Raw genomic sequence first — 20565 nt, 5'->3', positions numbered from 1 at the left:
GCAGCATTTCATGATTATGAAATCTGGCAGATGGATGTGAAAACTGCTTTCCTGAATGGATATCTTGATGAAGATATCTATATGGAACAGCCTTTGGGTTTCACTTCCAGTGATGGAGATCACAAGGTCTGCAAGCTGCAAAGGTCCATCTATGGACTAAAGCAAGCGTCTCGGAGTTGGAACACTCGTTTCGATGACGCAATCAAAATGTTTGATTTCATCAAAAACGAAGAGGAACCGTGTGTTTACAAAAAGGTTAGTGGGAGCGCTGTCGTATTTCTCGTACTGTACGTGGACGACATCCTACTGATAGGGAATGATATTCCCATGCTAACCTCGGTCAAGGTCTGGTTGTCAAAAGAATTCTCCATGAAAGACCTTGGGGAAGCATCCTATATTTTGGGAATAAAGGTCTATAGAGATAGATCTAAAAGGATGCTTGGCCTTTCACAGAAGATGTACATAGAGGAGGTGCTGAAGAGGTTCAGCATGGAAAACTCCAAGAGGGGTCTCTTACCCCTTAGGCATGGAATTCATCTCTCCAAGAAGATGTGCCCCAACACATCTGAAGAGATTCAACGCATGAGCAAGATTCCCTATGCATCGGCAATAGGAAGCCTCATGTATGCCATGCTATGTACACGACCTGATATAGCTCTTGCTGTGAGTGTCACAAGCAGATATCAGTCGAATCCAGGTGAAGAACACTGGACAGCGGTGAAGAATATTCTTAAGTACTTGAGAAGAACTAAAGATTTATTCTTGGTCTTTGGGAGAAGATCAGAGTTAAAGGTAGAAGGATGCACACATATTGATGATAGAAAGTCTACATCAGAATATGTGCAATGGTGGTTCAGTAAATTGGAAGAGTTCCAAACAACCGATCATTATAGATTCTACCTTAGAAGCTGAATGTTAAGCCGTATCTAAGGGTGCTATCGAAACCTTCTGGTTAAAAGTTCATTGCAGAGTTAGGTGTAATGTCATTAGATGCCATAACACTCTACTGCGATAATAATGGCGCCATAGCTCTTGCTAAGGAACCAAGGTCTAATCAGAAGTCCAAGCACATAGAGCGGCGCTTCCACCTCATACGCGACTATATTGAGAAGAAATGCATCAGAGTAGACTCCGCGGATAACGTGGCAGACCCGTTCACTAAACAGCTAAGTCAGCAAGAGACTGAAGCCCACCTTGAGAAGATGGGGCTTAGATATATGACTGATTGGCTTTAGTGCAAGTGGGAGATTGTTAGATGTATGCCCTAGAAGCCAATCTGGCTGACACATTATTAATTCTAGGGACATAATTTTATACTTGACTATTTATTATTGAATAAATAAAAGGCATCTTTTCATTCATATTATTTATGTGTCTATGAATCGTCCAAGAAATTAATAAGATGATGATACATATTCTCAAGAGTTGAGAATTTGAGCCATGTATCATTGGTGATTAATTTCTAAATGCTCCTGATCAATGGATCATCACGAGGACGGTGATCGATCCGATCAGTGCACAGATCACTTTTCTTCTGGATGGACGAGACTTGAGTCCACAGTGTAGGGACACTGAAGTGATAGTGCAGGTGCTTGTTAGAGAACAAGGGTACTGAGCGTGACCAAGACAAGAAGTCACTTGGATGTCTATCCACTCGTCAGTGACTTGCTTGATGTTGCAGTAGTGTGACTGGTCCTTTGACCTGCGGTGCTTCGGCTACTCACAGTGAGGTTATTGTAGTTTGACTGCACACATATATGGTCTCTAGCCATATGGGTCCATGCAGTGTAGATTGGCTGCAGTAGGTTCACTGTAGGAGTAGGGTATGCACCTACAAGAAATCTATCGATCTTGATAGAAGAGGAGTGATCCTATGTGATTTGTTAGACTGAGTTCTAAGACCTTGGCCAGGGCAGTAATATAAAGTAGAGAAAGAGTTTTCCACTATCGAACTCGAGTCGAATAAATCTTGACATATGACAGACGATGGGGTTTGACGAGTTGTCCATGACCTCCGTCCTGTAGGGATCCACGATAGTAGGACTGTATCACACGTTAACTGCACCTAGAGGTTCATCATTCCATTCTGCTGGGTAGCCACTACATGCTGCTAGGTGTCACTAGTGGATGGTGGGACTCACAGGAATTATCTCGATGATCGATAAACCCTAATTAGTTGAGTTGGAATCGTTCCAACCCATTGAAAGGAGTTTTCAATGATATAGTGATAGAGATCACAATATATCTCACTACCAGTCAGAATAGAACCTATGGGGTCACACACACTAGAAGTATTGACCGATCCGATGGTTGAAAAGTGATTATGAATCACGAGTAATCAATTCGATTGATAAGAAGTTGAAGAAGGAAAGGGAATTAATTAATTGGACTTGAAACAAGAGTCCTACTTCGAGTAGGATTCCTAGAGTCCTAATTGGATTAGGACTGGGAATCCTAGTTGGAGTAGGACTGGGATTCCTACTTGGAATAGGATTCCTGCAATCCTAATGAGATTAGGAGTTTTGAATCAAAATTGGATTCCTACTTGGAGTAGGATTCCTAGAGTCCTAATCGGATTAGGACTTCGGATTCAAATAAGAGTCCTAATTGGATTAGGACTAAAATTAAATATGTCCTAATTTGGATTAAGATTTCTTAAGTCACAATTAATTATTAATCTAATGAATCAATAAGACTCCTAATTGGATTAGGATTGAAGAGTTCAATTGAGTCAAAATTGATTTAAGTTCTAATTGGATTAGGACTTACGTAGATTGGATCCTAATTGGTTCACCCTTGGGCTAAGCCTAATTGGATTAGGGCTTGACCACATTAGGACATTTCAAACCCTACTTAATGTGGATTAGGGTTTACCATGAGGAGGGGAATATGCCCCTCCCTTTTCCATGTGGAGAAGGGAGAAGAGAAGGGGGCCGGCGCCCCCTCTTAGGAAAGACATCAAGAGCTCCTAAATGTTAGGAGCTCCACATGTCTATAAAAAGGGACTTGTGGGCGGCACCTAGGGCATAGAAGAAGTCCTCTTCCTCCTTGCCGTACGCCTCCCTCTCCTCTCCTCTTGGTTCAGCCGCAAGCAAGGAAGATAAAAGCCAAAGGTGTTGGCGGCATCCTCTTCCTCCCTTCTTCCTTCCAACGCAGGGAAAAGAAAGAAGGCTGCGTGGGGATTCTTCTTCTTCCTCTTCTTCATCCTTCTTCTTCCTCCTCTCAAGTGCATTCAAGAGTTGAAAGAAAGAGAGGAGATCAGCCATCAAAAGCTATCTCTGCAAGGGAGCTAGCACCCCGGTGAGATAGAGAGCTTGGATCGGTTCCTGCTTCGTGTGGATACCCGTAGAGGCCGGGCACTTGAACGGCTTCAAGCGAACCTTCATCCTAGACCACGAACTTCAGTTTGCGGTGATCATCTACCCGCACAAGGTGAAGATCTGATCTTCTAATGTATTTAAAAGTTTTTAATTCTTGCCTAACTACGAACGGTTCATGAAACAACGTTCATGCGATGAACGTCGATCTCGCTTATGCCGATTCCGCTGCCATCTGAATTTTTTTGAAATATCAGCGGCATGGGCGGGTTCCCAACAATGATATTAGATTAGAAACTATAATTACTATGTATTTCTGGCGGTACAAACTGTAATAAATTAAAGTTGCAAATGGGTTAGGTTGACCCATGATCCGACCCGAACCGCTTAGACCCGACTCGACCCGTTTTGGAGGACCCATAGGGCCGGGTTAGATTCTAAAATTGGATCTCTTTTATTTTTTGGGTCGGGTCTGGGATTACTGAATTCAGACCCAACCCGACCAATTTAAAATTTGGATTATTTTGGATTTTCAATCCTACAACCCGGCCCACCCCGTCCCGATTCGAATTTGTAAAATCATTTGGGCTTGCGGGGGTGCAAACAAGTTCTAAAACCATGAATGGTTAACCCGACCCGAACCCGAATCGGATCCGAATTTTTTGGATTGTGTCCGGATTATACATGAACCCGATCCGACCTAAATAACTCGTTGAGTCAAAAATTGTAGCAGTGGACCCGACCTGACCCGACTTAATCTTCTATTGGCTTAAGTCTGGGTCTAAAATTAGAACCCAAATAAGGAACCGGATTGGGCTGAATCACTCATGATCCGATCCGACCCATTTACACCCCTAGAATCAATTATGTCAATCTTTAATTTAAATTTTTTATTATTAACTTAAAATTTAGAGAAGCAGATATTCTATATACATATATTATTTACAGAAAAGTCAGAAACTATTTATATCGAAGACCCCAAAGCAGAACTATAGAACAACATTTTCTTTCTTTATTCAACATTGACAGCCGAAATCTCGACCCAAACACCACCAGCATTCTATCCAAATATAACTCTAATCCTTTGAACTGCAATCATAGTTGCCACATTTATTTACTGACATTAAACCAGTTGCCACTTTTATTTACTGACATAAAAACAGCAGCAGCCAAAGCTTCTCAACTTTATGACTGTTCCCTTCATTTCAAGAATTCAATCCGGAGCCCACCCACCTTCACCTTCCCCTTCCCCTTCCTCGGAACCAGCGTAACGAGCACACTATCGTCTGCCTCCGCTCCGAGGTCCTCCAGCAGTTCCGTTATCCCCAGCCGCAGCGCCGTCATCAGCTTCTTCTCCTTCTTGCTGTGCTTGTGCTTGTGTGGCACGTTGACGAAGGCCCCGGCAAACTCACTTGACCCAGGGTCAACCCCGTCCTCAGGCGTGTTAATGTACACATCGAACTTGATGAACACGTCGCGGTCGAACTCGATCCCCTCGACCACCAGGACCTCCTCCTCATCCTCCTTCTCCTTGCTGCTCCTCGACACCTTGGGCCGCCTCACCGTCGCACTCACGGGCGAGTCCAACGTCACCGGGAACGTTGCCTCTGTGATTGCTCGTAGAGATCTCGCACTCTTCTTTGCCGCCATCGTACCCTTGGGAGTGGGTCGAGTTCTCAGCCAAGGGATCTCGACATCTTGGTAGGTGTAGCGGAGCCACTGCGTATCCAGACAATCCTTAATTTTGACTCGAACGATATCAGCATTCTCGTCATAGAAGAGAAAGGAGGTGTTAAGCCAGTCCTTATCGTCAAAGTCCTTGTGCTTCCCGCCGAGCTTCTTCCACACATACCACATGCGATCGACGTTGGAGTGGTAGGCATAGAAGATCGGATCGCGGCTAGCTGAGTACAGAACGCCCATGTCCTCTCCATTTGGCTGGTTCCTGTCACCGGTCCATTCATGGACGGTGCCGTGCGGCACGTTCTCGAATGAGCCTCCCCCGGGATTTGGCTGGTCCCCGGCACGGTAGGGGGATCCCATGAACAGTTGTGCTGTCTTCCCGTTGGCGATGACTTGGCGATACATAATCTTTAAGTTGTGGTCGATTTGCTGAGCCTGGGTGAAAGATGGGTCCTGCCCATTAAAGTCGAGGTCGACGAGATATGGTGGCTGGTGCTTGGCATCACGAAGCTTGTCATAGAGCGACGAAGACGGGTCAGTATAGATCGAAGGCATTCCCATGCCAGCGGGCGCATCCCAGTTCCAGAAGGGAAGAGCGAAGGTCTCGTCACCGATGAGCTTGCCGAGTATTTTCTCATGGAAGTAGAGGTAGAACCGGTGCCAGGGGAAGAAGATCCAGGAATCGTGGACCTGGATCTCGATGTCAGGGAAGCCGATCTGGTCGTAGGAGCCATCACAGTAGGCGCAGTGAACGTTAGCCTGTTGGGTGAAGTTACGTGGGTCGTCGGCCGGCAAGGCTTTCATGAGCTCCACGGCCTTGGCATACTTTGCCAAGTACTCTGAGTCAACTAAGTGCGCGGCTGGGCGGATGCGAAGGGGGTCGGAGCGTGGCGGGAGCTTGAAGTCGATGATTTTGGACGTGAATGGTGGGCAGCAGTCAGTAGGTATTGCGCCGGACGGGAGGTCAGCGGGGCCACATTTGGAGATGTCAGGGGCTTCAATGGGGAGTCCGAGGGCCTTCCGGTTGACGCCAAGACCGGCGGCAGCTCCGTAGAGCCCACCAAGACCGATGAGCATATCACGGCGGTCGAGCTTCCCCGAAGATCCTGTGGCCTCAGAGGTGTGCATGGGTTTCTCGTGTTCATCCCTCGCTTTGCATGAGATTCTGGGATGGAGGTGAGATTTCTTGGAAGAAGGAGGGACCCGAGGCCTTTGTCGATGGAAGGAGCATGCAAAGGAGTTAGGGGAGGTGGAGAGGGAGAAGGTAGATGCATTTGGTTTAAGGAGGTTTGCCATTGAGAATTTCTTGTTCTAGTACCTGCAATAACAATGGGTAGTTTGTGATCAATTTATAGCGAGAAACTTTGAGGCACATGTTAGAGTTTAATTCTTTTTGAGGTCCGTAAGGTAATAGAGTTCTAAACGTAGTTTCTGTTTGACTAAAGATGTAATATGGAAAATATATTCAAAAAGATATTGTGATGAAAAGGGCACATAAGCTTGTAGTTTTACACCATTCGCAAGGCGTCGATATCAACCGGAAGCTATGGAAAAGAGAAAACAATAATAAAGTGAAATTTCTTCATTTTTTATTTTGCTAATCAAAAAGTTGTTCTTTTTGTTCCTCGAAGTAATGAGAAGGCCCTTTTTCTATAGGAGGAGCATGCAGAGGTGGAGAGGAAGGTAGATGCATTTGGTTTAGGGAGGCTTGCCATTAATTGTGAATTTCTTGTTCTAGCACGTGCATTGACGAAGAGAAGCTTGCGATGGATTTATAGTGGTGTGTGAAACTTTGAGGCACTTGTTGGAGTTTGATTTTTGTCTTTTTGAGTTCCGTCAGTTTATAGAGTTCTAAACGCAGTTTTGGCTTACTAAAGATGTACGATGAAAACGAGCACATAAGCTTGTAGGCGTCTCTATATTTAAGACAAAGAGACAAAACATTAAAGGGAAAGGTATTGTTTTTTTCTAAAAATGTCAAACATATCGAAATTCGGAGGTTTTCACGCATGTTTGATGTGTAAAATTCTAAAACAATAAAAAACAGAAAAATTATATAAGTTCAATGCCTAATACTCGCCAATATGGTAAAATGAGCTGACTCCCATCACATAAGAGTCGATCCAAAAGGCAAACAAGTCGACCCATAAATGACTGCAGAGGAAAATTCGAGAGTTGTAAATTTTACCATATTGGCGAGTCAATTCATGAAGAACACGAGCCAACTCCAGTCAGATAATAGTCGACCCCAAAATCAAGTGAGTCTATCATTGAACGGCCATAGAGAAAAGACAGAGAGTAGTAAAATTTAGTATGTTAGAGAGTCGAACCTTAAAGATAACAAATTGACCTCTGTCACTGGATGAGTCGACCACTGTCATTGGACGAATCGACTACACAATGGTCGTGGGAGAAAGACAGAGCACAGCAAAAACAACAGCAAGTTTGAGTTGACCCTTGGAAATCATGAATTAACTTCTGAAAATCTTAAATTAATCCTTGAAAATGTCAAGTCGACTCTTCTGCGCCTGACAACAACAACAACTAGTTTTTTATAAATTAGAATGGTCATTTTTATCTTACAACGGCACTTTCGGCCTTTCTAATGGCTAGAAGAGTCTTTCAACCACTCCTATGTGGTATAAATGCATAAGAACACCAAAAGAAAGCGAAAAGATGAGAAAGAGAAAGAATTGAAGAGTCAAGAAAAAGAAGTGATCTTCAAAAAGAAAAATATTTAAGTGCATTCATTAAGAGTTGAAAGATCACATCCTCTATAATTGAGAGAGTTGATGAATTGCATTCAAGTTCAATCAAGGCCAACCAACTGATTCAAAGCTCTATTTATTCTTTGTATTTATCTTTAAGGAGTAGTATTTTATTGTGTTTACACATTTTTATCTATATTCTATTGTGACAAGTTTTAGGGATTGAAATTTGGAAAAAGGTCCGTCCAAATCTTGAAATGGATTATATTGAGCCTAGAGCTAGACTTGGTGGTGGTTTTGGTTGATTGTCGGTAAAAATCAATTGGGTTGATTGTGAGCTCGAATAAAATAATAAGACTATAATTTTGAAAAGATTATAGTAAAAATTCTCAAGAAGGGCATCTTAAGGAGTGGATGTAGGTGCAGGGTTGGCATCGAACCACTATAAATTTGGTTGTATTCGTGTTGCATGAATTGTCTACATTGATCACTTGTATCTTTTCTTTTGTTAACTATTTGTTGCAACTCATATTCACTCATCGAGTTTGATTCTACTGCATTCCACTTAAAGTTTTCGAAAACCCTAATTCCCACCCCCCTCTTGGGCTGCATAGTTGGGCAACAAATAGTATCAGAGCCTTGGTACTCAAGCCTCTCATTGACCTAACAGTCAAAGAGTTAAAGATCTATGGCAGCCTCAATTGAAACCTCTCGTGTCGAAGTACGGTCTACAAATAGACCTCCACTTTTTAATGGCACAAATTATACTTATTGGAAAACACGCATGCGCATCTTTGTTCAAGCACTAGACTATGACATGTAGCATATCATAGATTTAATGGTCCTCACACTGATATGATCCAGCTCAAGGACTTTGACAAGGACAAAGAAGATGCTCCAGATGATGTGGATATTCCAATTGGGCCAATCATAAGAGCTCGGGCCAAGAAACTTCAAGAAGCTGTCCAAACTTTATTAACTCAAGCCCAAGGAGAAGGTTCTAGTCCACATGAAGATTTGGACTTGAAGATGGTTAATATGTGGCAAGTCCATTTCGACAATATCCAGCCCAATTAATTATTTAAACATGGAAAAGAAGAGTCTAATCCTTTCAAATTCGGACTCCTCTTTATGGTGCATTTATCATAGGCTTTTGGAAGGCTGAAGGACATTTTTGAGGCTTGCAAATGAAGGATGAACCTAGTCAAAATGGTTGGAAGTTTTGCTGCAACTTTCCAAGGTTAATTAATTGCTGCCAAGACTTTAAGTAGTATTCCTTTCATCTTCACCAACTTTTATTTAATATTTTTCTAGTTGGTTCAATGCACCCAAGGCTTGTTTTTCCTATAAATACTTGGTGTTTTCACTTGTAATCAAGCAATTCTGAAATATAATCTTTTTGTGAGAATTTTCTCTCTATTGTTCTTGTGTAGAACTTACGGTAGTTTCAAGTACAACCACTTGAACCTCCAACCCTTGATAATATTGGTTTCTGACTCTCTATAGTCACGGGGTCAATATTCCTAATCCTTTGATAATATAGGTTTCTTACTCTTTATAGCAACGGGGTCTATATTCCTTTCCTTTTAACCTTTTTGGACGATCTGGGAATTGATTTTCCAAACTATTGTTGTTGGGTCTCACGGTAGGTTCGTTGAGGTTTGCATCATTTGGTATCAGAGCCAGGTTTCCAATCAGTTTACCTATCCCTTATTTGCTTTTATATTCTATCATTTATATTTTTTTCATCCTTTTGCATCGTTTGATATCATTTCATCCATAACCATTTCATTTCTATTCTCTACCATTTCTTTTCGTGCTTCATCTTTGTTGATATTGCTGTTGGTTCTATTATTGAAAGGAAAACATAAAAAGAGGAGACTGAAGTTGTAAAAAAAAAAAAAAGAAGAAGAAAAGAAAAAAAAGATAAAAAAAGGGAGATCAAAAGGAGTTAGAAGGTTAAATGTTTTGAAAGAAAAAGAAAGAAGGAGAAGTTTGCCTTTTATTATCATCTATTTCTCATATTTCATCTCTATATATCCATCATTCAACTTTTCATATCCATTTGCTTTCTTTTCATATTCTTTGCTTTTATTTTCATATCCATTTCTTTTCATCATTTATGTTCCTAAACTCTTCACACTTGTTGCTTCCATATTGACTCCCCTCAAAAATCTGTATTTTTAAGTGTGTTGGTTTTTCATTTGCTTTGCTTTGAAATTTACCTTAGTTTTCTCAAGAACTTTTAAAAGAAAATTGAGTGGTAAAAGGCAAGAGTGTGTGAGATCATCAGAGGGAAAAAGCCAAATCATTGTGTGCAAAGACGAGTGATTGAGTGAAATATATTTGAGTGAAACACGTGAGGGAGTGGTGAGGTTCTTTCCATTTTTACAACATGTCTCAAGGCGGAAGTGAGGAAGCACCAATAGACACCAAATTGAACATTCAAGCTCTGCAACAACAATTCCAGCGGATGAATGCCCAACTTGAAGAAATCCGAGAACGATTAGATCATAATGACCAACAAGTGAATCAAATACAGTAAGGCACTATGCCACGAGGGAGAAGGCAAAACAGACATCCCTCCATTCCTCCAGCTGATCATGTTGATACTTATGAAGGTGAAAATGAAGAATTTGATGATGAAACCTCCCTAGCTTCCATACGAAGACAAAGAGATCATAGACTAAGACGACATCGCCAGCACATGCATCAAAATAGAGATGTTGTCGATCGCAACGCAGGTTCGATTAAACTTTCTCTCCCACCTTTTCAAGGTAAAAATGATCCTGACGCTTACATTGAATGGGAAAGAAAAGTGGAACTTGTTTTCGATTGTCATAACTATTCGGAGGAAAAGTTAAGCTTGCAGCTGTTTCTTTTACTGACTATGCAATTGTTTGGTGGGACCAATTGGTTCTAAGTCGAAAAAGAAACCGAGAGATTCCAATTGATAATTGGGATGACATGAAAGCTGCCATGAGGAGAAGGTTTGTTCCTTCACACTATTATAGAGACTTACATTTGAAGTTGCAAAGTCTTAAACAGGGAACAAAATCTATTGAAGAATACCATAATGAGATGGAAATAACCATGATTCGTGCCAATGTTGAAGAAGATAGAGAGGCAACAATGGCTAGATTCATTTATGGTCTCAACCGTGAGATTGCGAATGTTGTGGAACTACAACATTATGTGGAAATTGAAGATGTGGTCCACATGGCTATGAAAGTTGAGAGGCAACTTAAAAGAGGAGGAAGATCATCATCCAAGCATGAAGCTGCTGGTTCATCTAATTGAAAGTCCAAATGGAGTCCTACTCCAAAACAAGAAGAAAAGCCTACTTCTAGGCCTAAAGAAGAAAAAACTATGACCAAACAATATGAAAAAGGTACTTCTTCCAACCAAACTTAAAAAAATCATGATATTAAATGCTTCCGATGTCAAGGCTTTGGTCATATTTCTTCTCAATGCCCAAACAAGAGAACCATGATCTTGCTAGATAATGGGGATATTGTTTCTGAAGAAGAAAATGATAAAGAGTCTATGCCACAACTTGAAGATGCTAGTGATATAGAACAGGCTATTGTTGGTCAAGCCTTAGTTGTTCTTAGAGCCCTCCATGTTCAAGCTCAAACAGACAATGATGAACAACAACGTGAGAATATCTTTTACACTCGCTGCCATGTCAAAGAAAGAGTTTGTGGTTTGATAATTGATGGTGGAAGTTGTGTGAATGTGGCAAGCAAGCTGATGGTGGACAAGCTAGGGTTGAAGACTCAAAAGCACCCTCATCCATATCGACTTCAATGGCTTAATGATAGTGGAGAATTAAAAGTCACAAAACAGGTACTTCTATCTTTTTTCATTGGAAGATATTCTGATGAAGTCCTTTGTGATGTGGTTCCAATGCAAGCAAGTCACATATTGCTTGGAAGACCTTGGCAATTTGATAGGCGTACCCTCCATGATGGTTACAAAAATAAGTAAAGCTTTACCAAGAATGGCAGAAACATCACTTTGGCTCCTTTACCCCCTCATCAAGTTCTTGAAGAGCAAAATCAAATCAAGAAATCTGTAGCAACCAGTGCTAAACAAAGTAAGGATGAAAATGAGAGTTCAAAAGAAATTGTGAGTAAAGAATCTGATAAGAAAAGTGAGAAAAAGAAAGAGGAAAAAAAAGTGAATTTCTATACAAAAGAAAGAGAGATTAAGAGAGCTATGGTTCCACAGAAGCCAATGATGTTGATCTTGTATAAGGAAGCTTATCTCTCAACAACTAACCTTGATGATTCTTTGCCTAGTACTGCCATATCTCTTTTACAGGAATTTCAAGATGTTTTTCCAGAAGAGATGCCACCAGGATTGCCACCAATTAGAGGCATTGAACATCAAATTGACCTAGTTCCGGGTGCCCAAATTCCAAATAGACCAGCTTATAGATGCAGCCCCGAAGAAGCAAAAGAATTGCAAAGACAAGTTGAAGAGTTGATGAACAAAGGTCATGTTAGAGAGAGCATGAGCCCATGTGCTGTTCCAGTTTTGCTAGTTTCCAAGAAAGATGGAACTTGGAGGATGTGTATTGACTGCTGTACTATCAACAAAATAACGGTAAAGTATCGTTATCCTATTCCCCGTCTTGATGACATGCTTGATGAACTCCATGGTTCCACTATCTTTTCTAAAATTGATTTAAAATCTGGATATCATCAAATTCGAATGAAAGAGGGAGATGAGTTGAAAACTGCTTTTAAAACAAAACATGGACTTTATGAGTGGTTAGTTATGCCCTTTGGATTAACTAATGCACCCAACACTTTTATGCGCTTAATGAATCATGTCTTGCGTAAGTTTATTGGAAAATTTGTGGTTCTCTACTTTGATGACATATTGATTTACAGCAAGAACTTGCATGAACACTTAGGGCATTTAAAGAATATTTTACTTGAGCTAAGAAAAGAGCAATTGTATGCTAACCTTAAGAAGTGTACATTTTGTTTGGACAAAGTTGTGTTTCTTGGCTTTGTTGTAAGTACTAGAGGTGTAGAAGTTGATGAAGAGAAGGTAAAGGCGATCAAAGACTGGCCTACATCAACTACCATCACCGAAGTTAGGAGCTTCCATGGCTTGGCGGGATTCTACCGAAGGTTTGTTCCAAACTTTAGCACTATAGCTGCTCCATTGACAGAAATCATCAAGAAAAGTGTTGAATTCAAATGGGGTGAAGCACAAGAGAAAGCATTCAACACCTTGAAAGAAAAGCTAAGTTCTGCCCCTTTATTACTTTTACCAGATTTCTCTAAAACTTTTGAAATCGAATGTGATGCTTCTGGTATTGGTACAGGTGCTGTCCTAATACAAGACAAGAGACCCTTGGCTTACTTTAGTGAGAAGTTGAGCGGAGCTGCCTTGAACTACTCCACCTATGACAAAGAACTCTATGCATTGGTGAGAGCATTAGAGACGTGGCAACACTACCTATGGTCAAAGGAGTTTGTTATTCACACCGATCATGAATCTTTGAAGCATTTGAAGAGCCAAGGTAAGCTTAATCGAAGGCATGCTCGTTGGGTTGAGTTTATTGAGATGTTCCCATATGTTGTCCAATACAAGCAAGGTAAAAATAATATTGTTGCTGATGCTTTATCAAGAAGGTATATTCTTCTATCTACTCTTTCAGCAAAGTTTTTGGGGTTTGAACATATCAAGAAGTTGTACCCACAAGATTCTGAGTTTTCAACAGTTTTTGAAGCTTGTGAAACAAAACCTTTTGAAAAATTTTACAAGCAAGATGGGTACTTATTTCGGGAAAATAAGCTTTGCGTTCCGAAGTGTTCTTTACGTGAGCTTCTTGTCAGGGAGTCTCATGAGGGAGGATTAATGGGACATTTTGGTATTTTTAAAACTCTGGAAATTTTGAAAGAATATTTCTTTTGGCCTCACATGAAAAGAGATGTTGACAGAATTTGCAACAGATATGTCACTTGCAAAAAGGCCAAATCAAGAGTGAAACCTCATGGATTATATAAAGCTTTACCTATTCCTAGTCACCCTTGGACTGATGTTTCTATGGATTTTGTTTTAGGTTTACCTAGAACTAGAAGGGGAAAAGATTCAATTTTTGTTGTTGTAGACCGATTTTCTAAAATGGCGCATTTTATCCCTTGTCATAAAACTGATGATGCCGTTCATATTGCTGAATTGTTTTTTAGGAAAGTTGTTCGTCTTCATGGTCTCCCTAAGACAATTGTTAGTGATAGGGATGTTAAGTTCCTTAGTCATTTCTGGCGAGTTTTGTGGGGTAAGTTGGGAACAACTTTGTTATTTTCTACTACTTGTCACCCTCAAACAGATGGTCAAACAGAGGTTGTGAATCGGACTTTAGGTACTTTGTTGTGTGCTATAATTAAAAAGAATTTGAAGACTTGGGAAGATTGCATTCCTTTTATTGAATTTGCTTATAATAGAACTGTGCATTCTTCTACTTCTTATTCACTATTTGAAGTTGTTTATGGTTTTAACCCATTAACTCCATTGGATTTACTTCCTTTACCTGTAAACAAGATTACCAGTTTAGATGGGAAGAAGAAAGCTGAAAAGGTGAAGAAAATCCATGAAGAAGCACGCCAACATATCCTTAAACGAAATGAGCAAGCTGCTGCCCATGCCAATAAAGGAAGAAAGGAAGTCATTTTCCAACCAGGAGACTTGGTTTGGGTACATTTTCGCAAAGAGAGATTCCCTAGCCAACGAAAATCAAAGCTCAATCCATGTGGGAATGGTCCTTATGAAGTACTGGAAAAGATCAATGACAATGCTTACAAGATTGATCTTAAAGGTGAGTTTGATATTAGTTCTACCTTTAATGTTTCTGATCTTTCTTCCTTTTATGCAGATCTTGATTCGAGGACGAATCCTTTTCAAGAAGGGGGGAATGATATGATCCAGCTCAAGGACTTTGACAAGGACAAAGAAGATGCTCCAGATGATGTGGAGATTCCAATTGGGCCAATCATAAGAGCTCGGGCCAAGAAACTTCAAGAAGCTGTCCAAACTTTATTAACTCAAGCCCAAGGAGAAGGTTCTAGTCCACATGAAGATTTGGACTTGAAGATGGTTAATATGTGGCAAGTCCATTTCGACAATATCCAGCCCAATTAATTATTTAAACATGAAAAAGAAGAGTCTAATCCTTTCAAATTCGGACTCCTCTTTATGGTGCATTTATCATAGGCTTTTGGAAGGCTGAAGGACATTTTTGAGGCTTGCAAATGAAGGATGAACCTAGTCAAAATGGTTGGAAGTTTTGCTGCAACTTTCCAAGGTTAATTAATTGCTGCCAAGACTTTAAGTAGTATTCCTTTCATCTTCACCAACTTTCATTTAATATTTTTCTAGTTGGTTCAATGCACCCAAGGCTTGTTTTGCCTATAAATACTTGGTGTTTTCACTTGTAATCAAGCAATTCCGAAATATAATCTTTTTGTGAGAATTTTGTCTCTATTGTTCTTGTGTAGAACTTACGGTAGTTTCAAGTACAACCACTTGAACCTCCAACCCTTGATAATATAGGTTTCTGACTCTCTATAGTCACGGGGTCAATATTCCTAGTCCTTTGATAATATAGGTTTCTTGCTCTTTATAGCAACGGGGTCTATATTCCTTTCCTTTTAACCTTTTTGGACGATCTGGGAATTGATTTTCCAAACTATTGTTGTTGGGTCTCATGGTAGGTTCATTGAGGTTTGCATCACACACCCTCACAAAAGTCATTGATGGTGTCTCTCTTCCCAAACCCAAAAAAAATATGGGACGAGTTTGATAAGAAAATGACACAGCTAAATGCTAAAACTATGAATATTCTTTATTGCTCTCTAGATATTAATAAATTCAACCGTATATCAACCTGCAATTCTGCTAAAGAGATTTGGGATAGGCTAGAAATAACTCATAAAGGCACTAACTAAGTCAGAATCTAAAATTAATATGCATGTACATAAATATGAACTATTTAATATGAAATCAAATGAGTCAATCATTGAAATATTTACTCATTTTACTGATATTATTAATGGTCTTAAAAGTCTTAAAAAAATTTATACTAATAGTGATTTAGTGAGAAAGATTCTCAGGTCACTATTAAGAGCTTGGAAGACCAAAGTAACTGTCATTCAAGAAGCAAAAGACCTTAACTTCCTTCTCCTAGGAGAGTTGCTAGTTCTTTAATGACTCATGAGCTGACTATGAAGTAGAACTCTAAAGAAGAAGAGTCAAAAAAAAGAGAACCATTTCACTCAATTCGATATCTCAAGAAGAGGAAAAGAGCAAAGTTTCAGATGGTGCAGAGGGTGATGAGGAGATGGCCTTAATTACAAAAAAAATTCAGGCGAAAAAAGTTATTAGCTAAGGGGGAGCCAAGCAAAGAAAATAAAAAGGCACAGCTGGTGGATTACTATGAATGCAAAAAGTCAGATCATTTTAGAGCAGACCGCCTACTATTTAACAAAGCTCTCAAGAAGCTAAGGAAGTATAGTCACAACATGGAGTGATAACGACGAATTAAGTTCAGAGGAGACCCAAGAGACAGCAAATTTGTGCATATGACCCATGAGGATGAGATAAACTCGAAACACATTAATAATTTCACCTTTGATGATCTTCAAGAAGCTTTCAATAAATTGCTAGATGACTTTAGGAAGCTTGGTCAAAGATATTGAGAACTAAAACTGATAAATCAATCTCCTATAATTAAAAGCGAAGAAATCTCAAAAGCAAAAAAAATCCTTACTAGAAGAAAATCAAAAACTAAGAAAAGAAGTAAGTAAACTAAAACAAATTGTAGATAAATTTACTTTAAGTTCTAAAAAATTAAATATGATCCTACAAAGCCAATGAGCTATTTTTGATAAAGATAGACTTTGTTATAATCCTTTACAAAAATAAAATATATTAAAAAATATATTTATCAAATATCAAGCAATTACTCAAGTAAGGTAGCATATTATAATGTAGAAACACTGGCCACAAATTCTTTATCTGTAGTTATAAAGTAAGTAGCTTAATTAGTAAAGTAACAATTAAGAAAATATGGGTTCCAAAAGAAATCATAATAGCTAACCTTCAAGGACCCAAAGAAAGCTTGGATACCTAAGGCAAAAACTAGATTTCTATGGTGCAGGTGTATCTAGCGGCCTATGAATTAAATGGAACATGGTACTTGGATAGCGGGTGCTCTAGACACATGACAGGGGATTAATCACAATTTATTTTTCTTAAGAGAAAAGATGAAGGGGTGGTCACTTTTAGCGACAACGGCAAAGAAAAGATTATTAAAATTAATAATATTGGTATCACTCCCTCTACCTTTATTAAGAATGTACTATTAATTGATAGTCTTAAACATAATCTACTTAGCATTAGTCAACTATATGACAAAGATTTTAAAGTAGTATTTGGATCTTCTATATGCATTGTTTCTAGTCCCAATGAGGATGACATAAAATGTATATATGGTCAATCTAGACGATTTATCCATAAAAAATATGCCATGCTTGGTTGCAATGAATGTCAAAATTAGTAAGACTAGTTGGTTATGGCATCGTAGATTAGCTCGTGCAAGCATTGATCTTATTTCAAAACTACCTAGCAAAGATCTAATAATAGGTTTGCCCAAATTAAGTTTTGAAAAAGATAAAGTCTGTGATGCATGCTAATTAGAAAAGCAAACTAAAGTCACTTTTAAATCAAAGAATATGGTTTCAACATCTAGGCCTTTAGAACTTCTGCATATGGATTTAGTTGGGCTAGCTAGAACTACAAGTCTAGGTGGCAAATATTTTAGTTTTGTAATCATTGATGGCTTTTCAAGATTTACATGGATTTTATTTCTAGCACATAAAGATGAAGCTTTTCCTGCATTTTCAAAACTTCACAAAATAATTTCAAATAAAAAAGGTATGCAAGTTCTTAAAATTAGAAGTAATCATGAAACTGAATTTAAAAATTAAAATTTTGAAAAATTTTGTAATAAAAATGGCTTGAACATAATTTCTCTACACCTAGGATACCTCGGCAAAATGGAATGGTAGAAAGGAAAAGCATAACCCTTAAAAAGATGGCTAGATCGATGCTATGTGAAAGCCATCTCCCAAGATCTTTTTGGACCGGGGTAATCAACACTGCATGTCACATTCTAAACAAAGTTTTAATTAGATCATTATTAAAGAAAACATCCTATGAGCTTTGAAAAAATAAAAAACCTAACATTGGGTATTTTTATATTTTCGATTGCAAATATTTTGTACTCAATAATGATGAAGATAAATTAGAAAAATTCGATGCCAAATCCAGTAAGGCTATTTTTTTAGATACTCATCCTCTAGCAAGGCACTTAGAGTATTCAACAAGAGAACCCTAGTAGTAGAATAGTCTATACATATTATATTTGATGTGACTAGCTTTTGATGATAATGCAAATTCATTGGGCAAGAAAATAAAGAACCTCGCCTTGAATGACATGTCTACACGAGATGCAATAGACCATAAAGAAAAAGATAATAAAGATGATTAAGAAGAAGAGGATCAGCCACTACAACAATCTTAAGGTAGACATAACTTATCTAGAGAATGGAGGTATATTCATAACCACCCAAAAGAACTTATCATTGGTGATCCATCGTATAAAGTAAGAACTAGGTCCTTTATTAGAGTTGCATGTAATTATTTAGCCTTTGTATCTCAAATTGAACCTAAATCTATAGAAGAATATGAACAAGATCATAATTGAATAATTACCATGCAAGAAGAATTAAACCAATTTGAAAAAAATATTTGAAAGCTTGTAAGTAGACCAAAAGATTATCCTATAATATGAACAAAACGGGTAAACAGAAACCAATTAAATAAAGATGAAAATGCTATAAGAAATAAAGCTAGATTAGTTGCTAAAGGATGTAATCAAGAAGAAGGCGTTAATTTTGATACGACTTTTACTCTTGCAGCAAGATTAGAAGCTATTAGATTGTTACTTGCATTTGTTTGCTATATGAATTTTAAATTATTTCAAATGGAAGTTAAAAGTGCTTTTCTAAATGGATTTATAGCAAAAAAAGTTTATGTGTAATAATCTCTTGATTTTGAAAATCATAAATTTCCAAATTGAGGATCCTAGTGTTATTTTGATGTTTACAAAGCCATTGAGGTCATATGGAAGTACTAATGTCATTAACTCAACTGATTAAGTACATAAACACTTAAGAAAGAAAGGAACGATGCATTCTCAATACATTCTTGATACATTCTATATTCTCGATACATTCTTGATATATTCTACATTCTCGATACACTCTTCATATACGATTAAAACAACTCTCAAGAACTCATCTAAGGACAAATTTATTAGAAGAACTTGAGAAAAAACCTAAATTTCAGTTTGACAAAGTTAAGAGTGAAGTTTTCTTGTTAAAGGGTAATTCTGTTTTTTTTATAATCAAAGAGATGAAACTTTTGTCTGCCAAGTATATGATTTATTTAAGAAAGCTTGGAATATAGTTGGGGCAGATGTCATAGCGGCTATCCAATCTTTTTTCTCCTCCGGGCATCTTCTGAAACAAGTAAATGCTGCAACACTTTCTTTGATTCCTAAGGTTCAAAACCCTACCAAGGTATAGAACTTTAGACCAATTTCTTGTTGTAACACTGTTTACAAGTGTATTGCAAAGCTCATAGCAAATAGGGTGAAGGTGGTACTTACGGAATTGGTGGAACCTTTCCAAACGGCCTTTGTTGCGAGTCGACGTATTAGTGATAATATTATCCTCTGCCAAGAGTTAATGCGGAACTATCATCGCTCTGGTGGCTCTCCGAGATGTGCTCTTAAGGTGGATCTAATGAAGGCATATGACTCCATTCGGTGGAATTTTTTACTGGCTGTATTACGTGTTATGGGATTTCTGGATAGAGTTGTTAGATGGATTGCGGAGTGTATCTCCACTACTCGCTTTTCCATCTTTATTAATGGCGAACTTCATGGATTCTTCCCTGGGGGTCGGGGCTTGCGGCAAGAGGATCCTATTTCACCTTATCTTTTTGTCCTAGCCATGGAGGTCTTTTCGGGTCTAATGGCTAATATGGTAAGGGACAGTGGTTTCAAGTACCATTGGCATTGTGAAAAGAAAAAGATCTCTCACTTGTGCTTTGCAGATGATCTTATGATTTTCTGTAAAGCAGATTTGGCTTCTGTGTCTTTGATCGGTGGTTGTCTTCAGTAATTTCGAGACTTCTCTGGACTTATACCAAATCCAGATAAGAGCAGCATGTTCATTTGTGGAGTGCCTTCCGAGCTTCGAGTGCAGCTTTTGGATATCCTCGGGTATAATGAAGGAGCGCTTCCGATTAGGTATCTTGGTGTGCCACTTATAGCGACTAAGTTAAAGGCTACTGATTGTAAGGTGTTGGTGGACCCGATTATTGCCAAAACCAAGAGTTGGACTTGCCGTGCTCTTTCCTTTGCAGGTAGATTACAACTCATCAAATCTATTTTGTTTTCCATCCAAGTTTATTGGTCCTCCTTATTCATCTTGCCCAAATCAATTATTAAGAAGGTGGAATCCACTTTACGCTCTTTTCTTTGGAAGGGTTGTGAGCTTAGCACTAGAGGTGCGAAGGTAGCATGGGACAATATTTGTTTGCCTAAGGAGGAAGGGGGTTTGGGCATTAAGAACATGGTGACTTGGAATAGGGCAGCCATGACCAAACACTTATGGGCTCTCTGTAATGATGATGGTAACTCTCTTTGGTCTTCTTGGGTTCGCTCTTATCTTTTGCGAGGCAGAAGTATTTGGGAGATCATTTTGCCT

The 20565-nt window shown here is 38.9% G+C and overlaps 1 protein-coding gene across 1 annotated transcript; it reads right to left on the bottom strand.

The window, feature by feature from the left end:
- Nucleotides 1-4303: 4303 nt before the first annotated feature.
- LOC103699052 (polyphenol oxidase, chloroplastic-like) lies at nt 4304-9012 on the bottom strand. Its single transcript, XM_008781095.6, has one exon. The coding sequence runs from the start codon at nt 6294-6296 to the stop codon at nt 4518-4520; it is 1779 nt and encodes a 592-aa protein (XP_008779317.3). The 5' UTR covers nt 6297-9012; the 3' UTR covers nt 4304-4517.
- Between the last annotated feature and the right edge of the window lie 11553 nt (nt 9013-20565).

Source organism: Phoenix dactylifera, chromosome 8 (genome assembly GCF_051530095.1).
Source record: "Phoenix dactylifera cultivar Ajwa chromosome 8, Ajwa_hap1_PhDact_Kaust_v1.1, whole genome shotgun sequence".
Lineage (NCBI taxonomy): Eukaryota > Viridiplantae > Streptophyta > Magnoliopsida > Arecales > Arecaceae > Phoenix > Phoenix dactylifera.
Note: the sequence above shows the minus strand (reverse complement) of the source record. Positions and strands in the feature narration are given on the sequence as shown.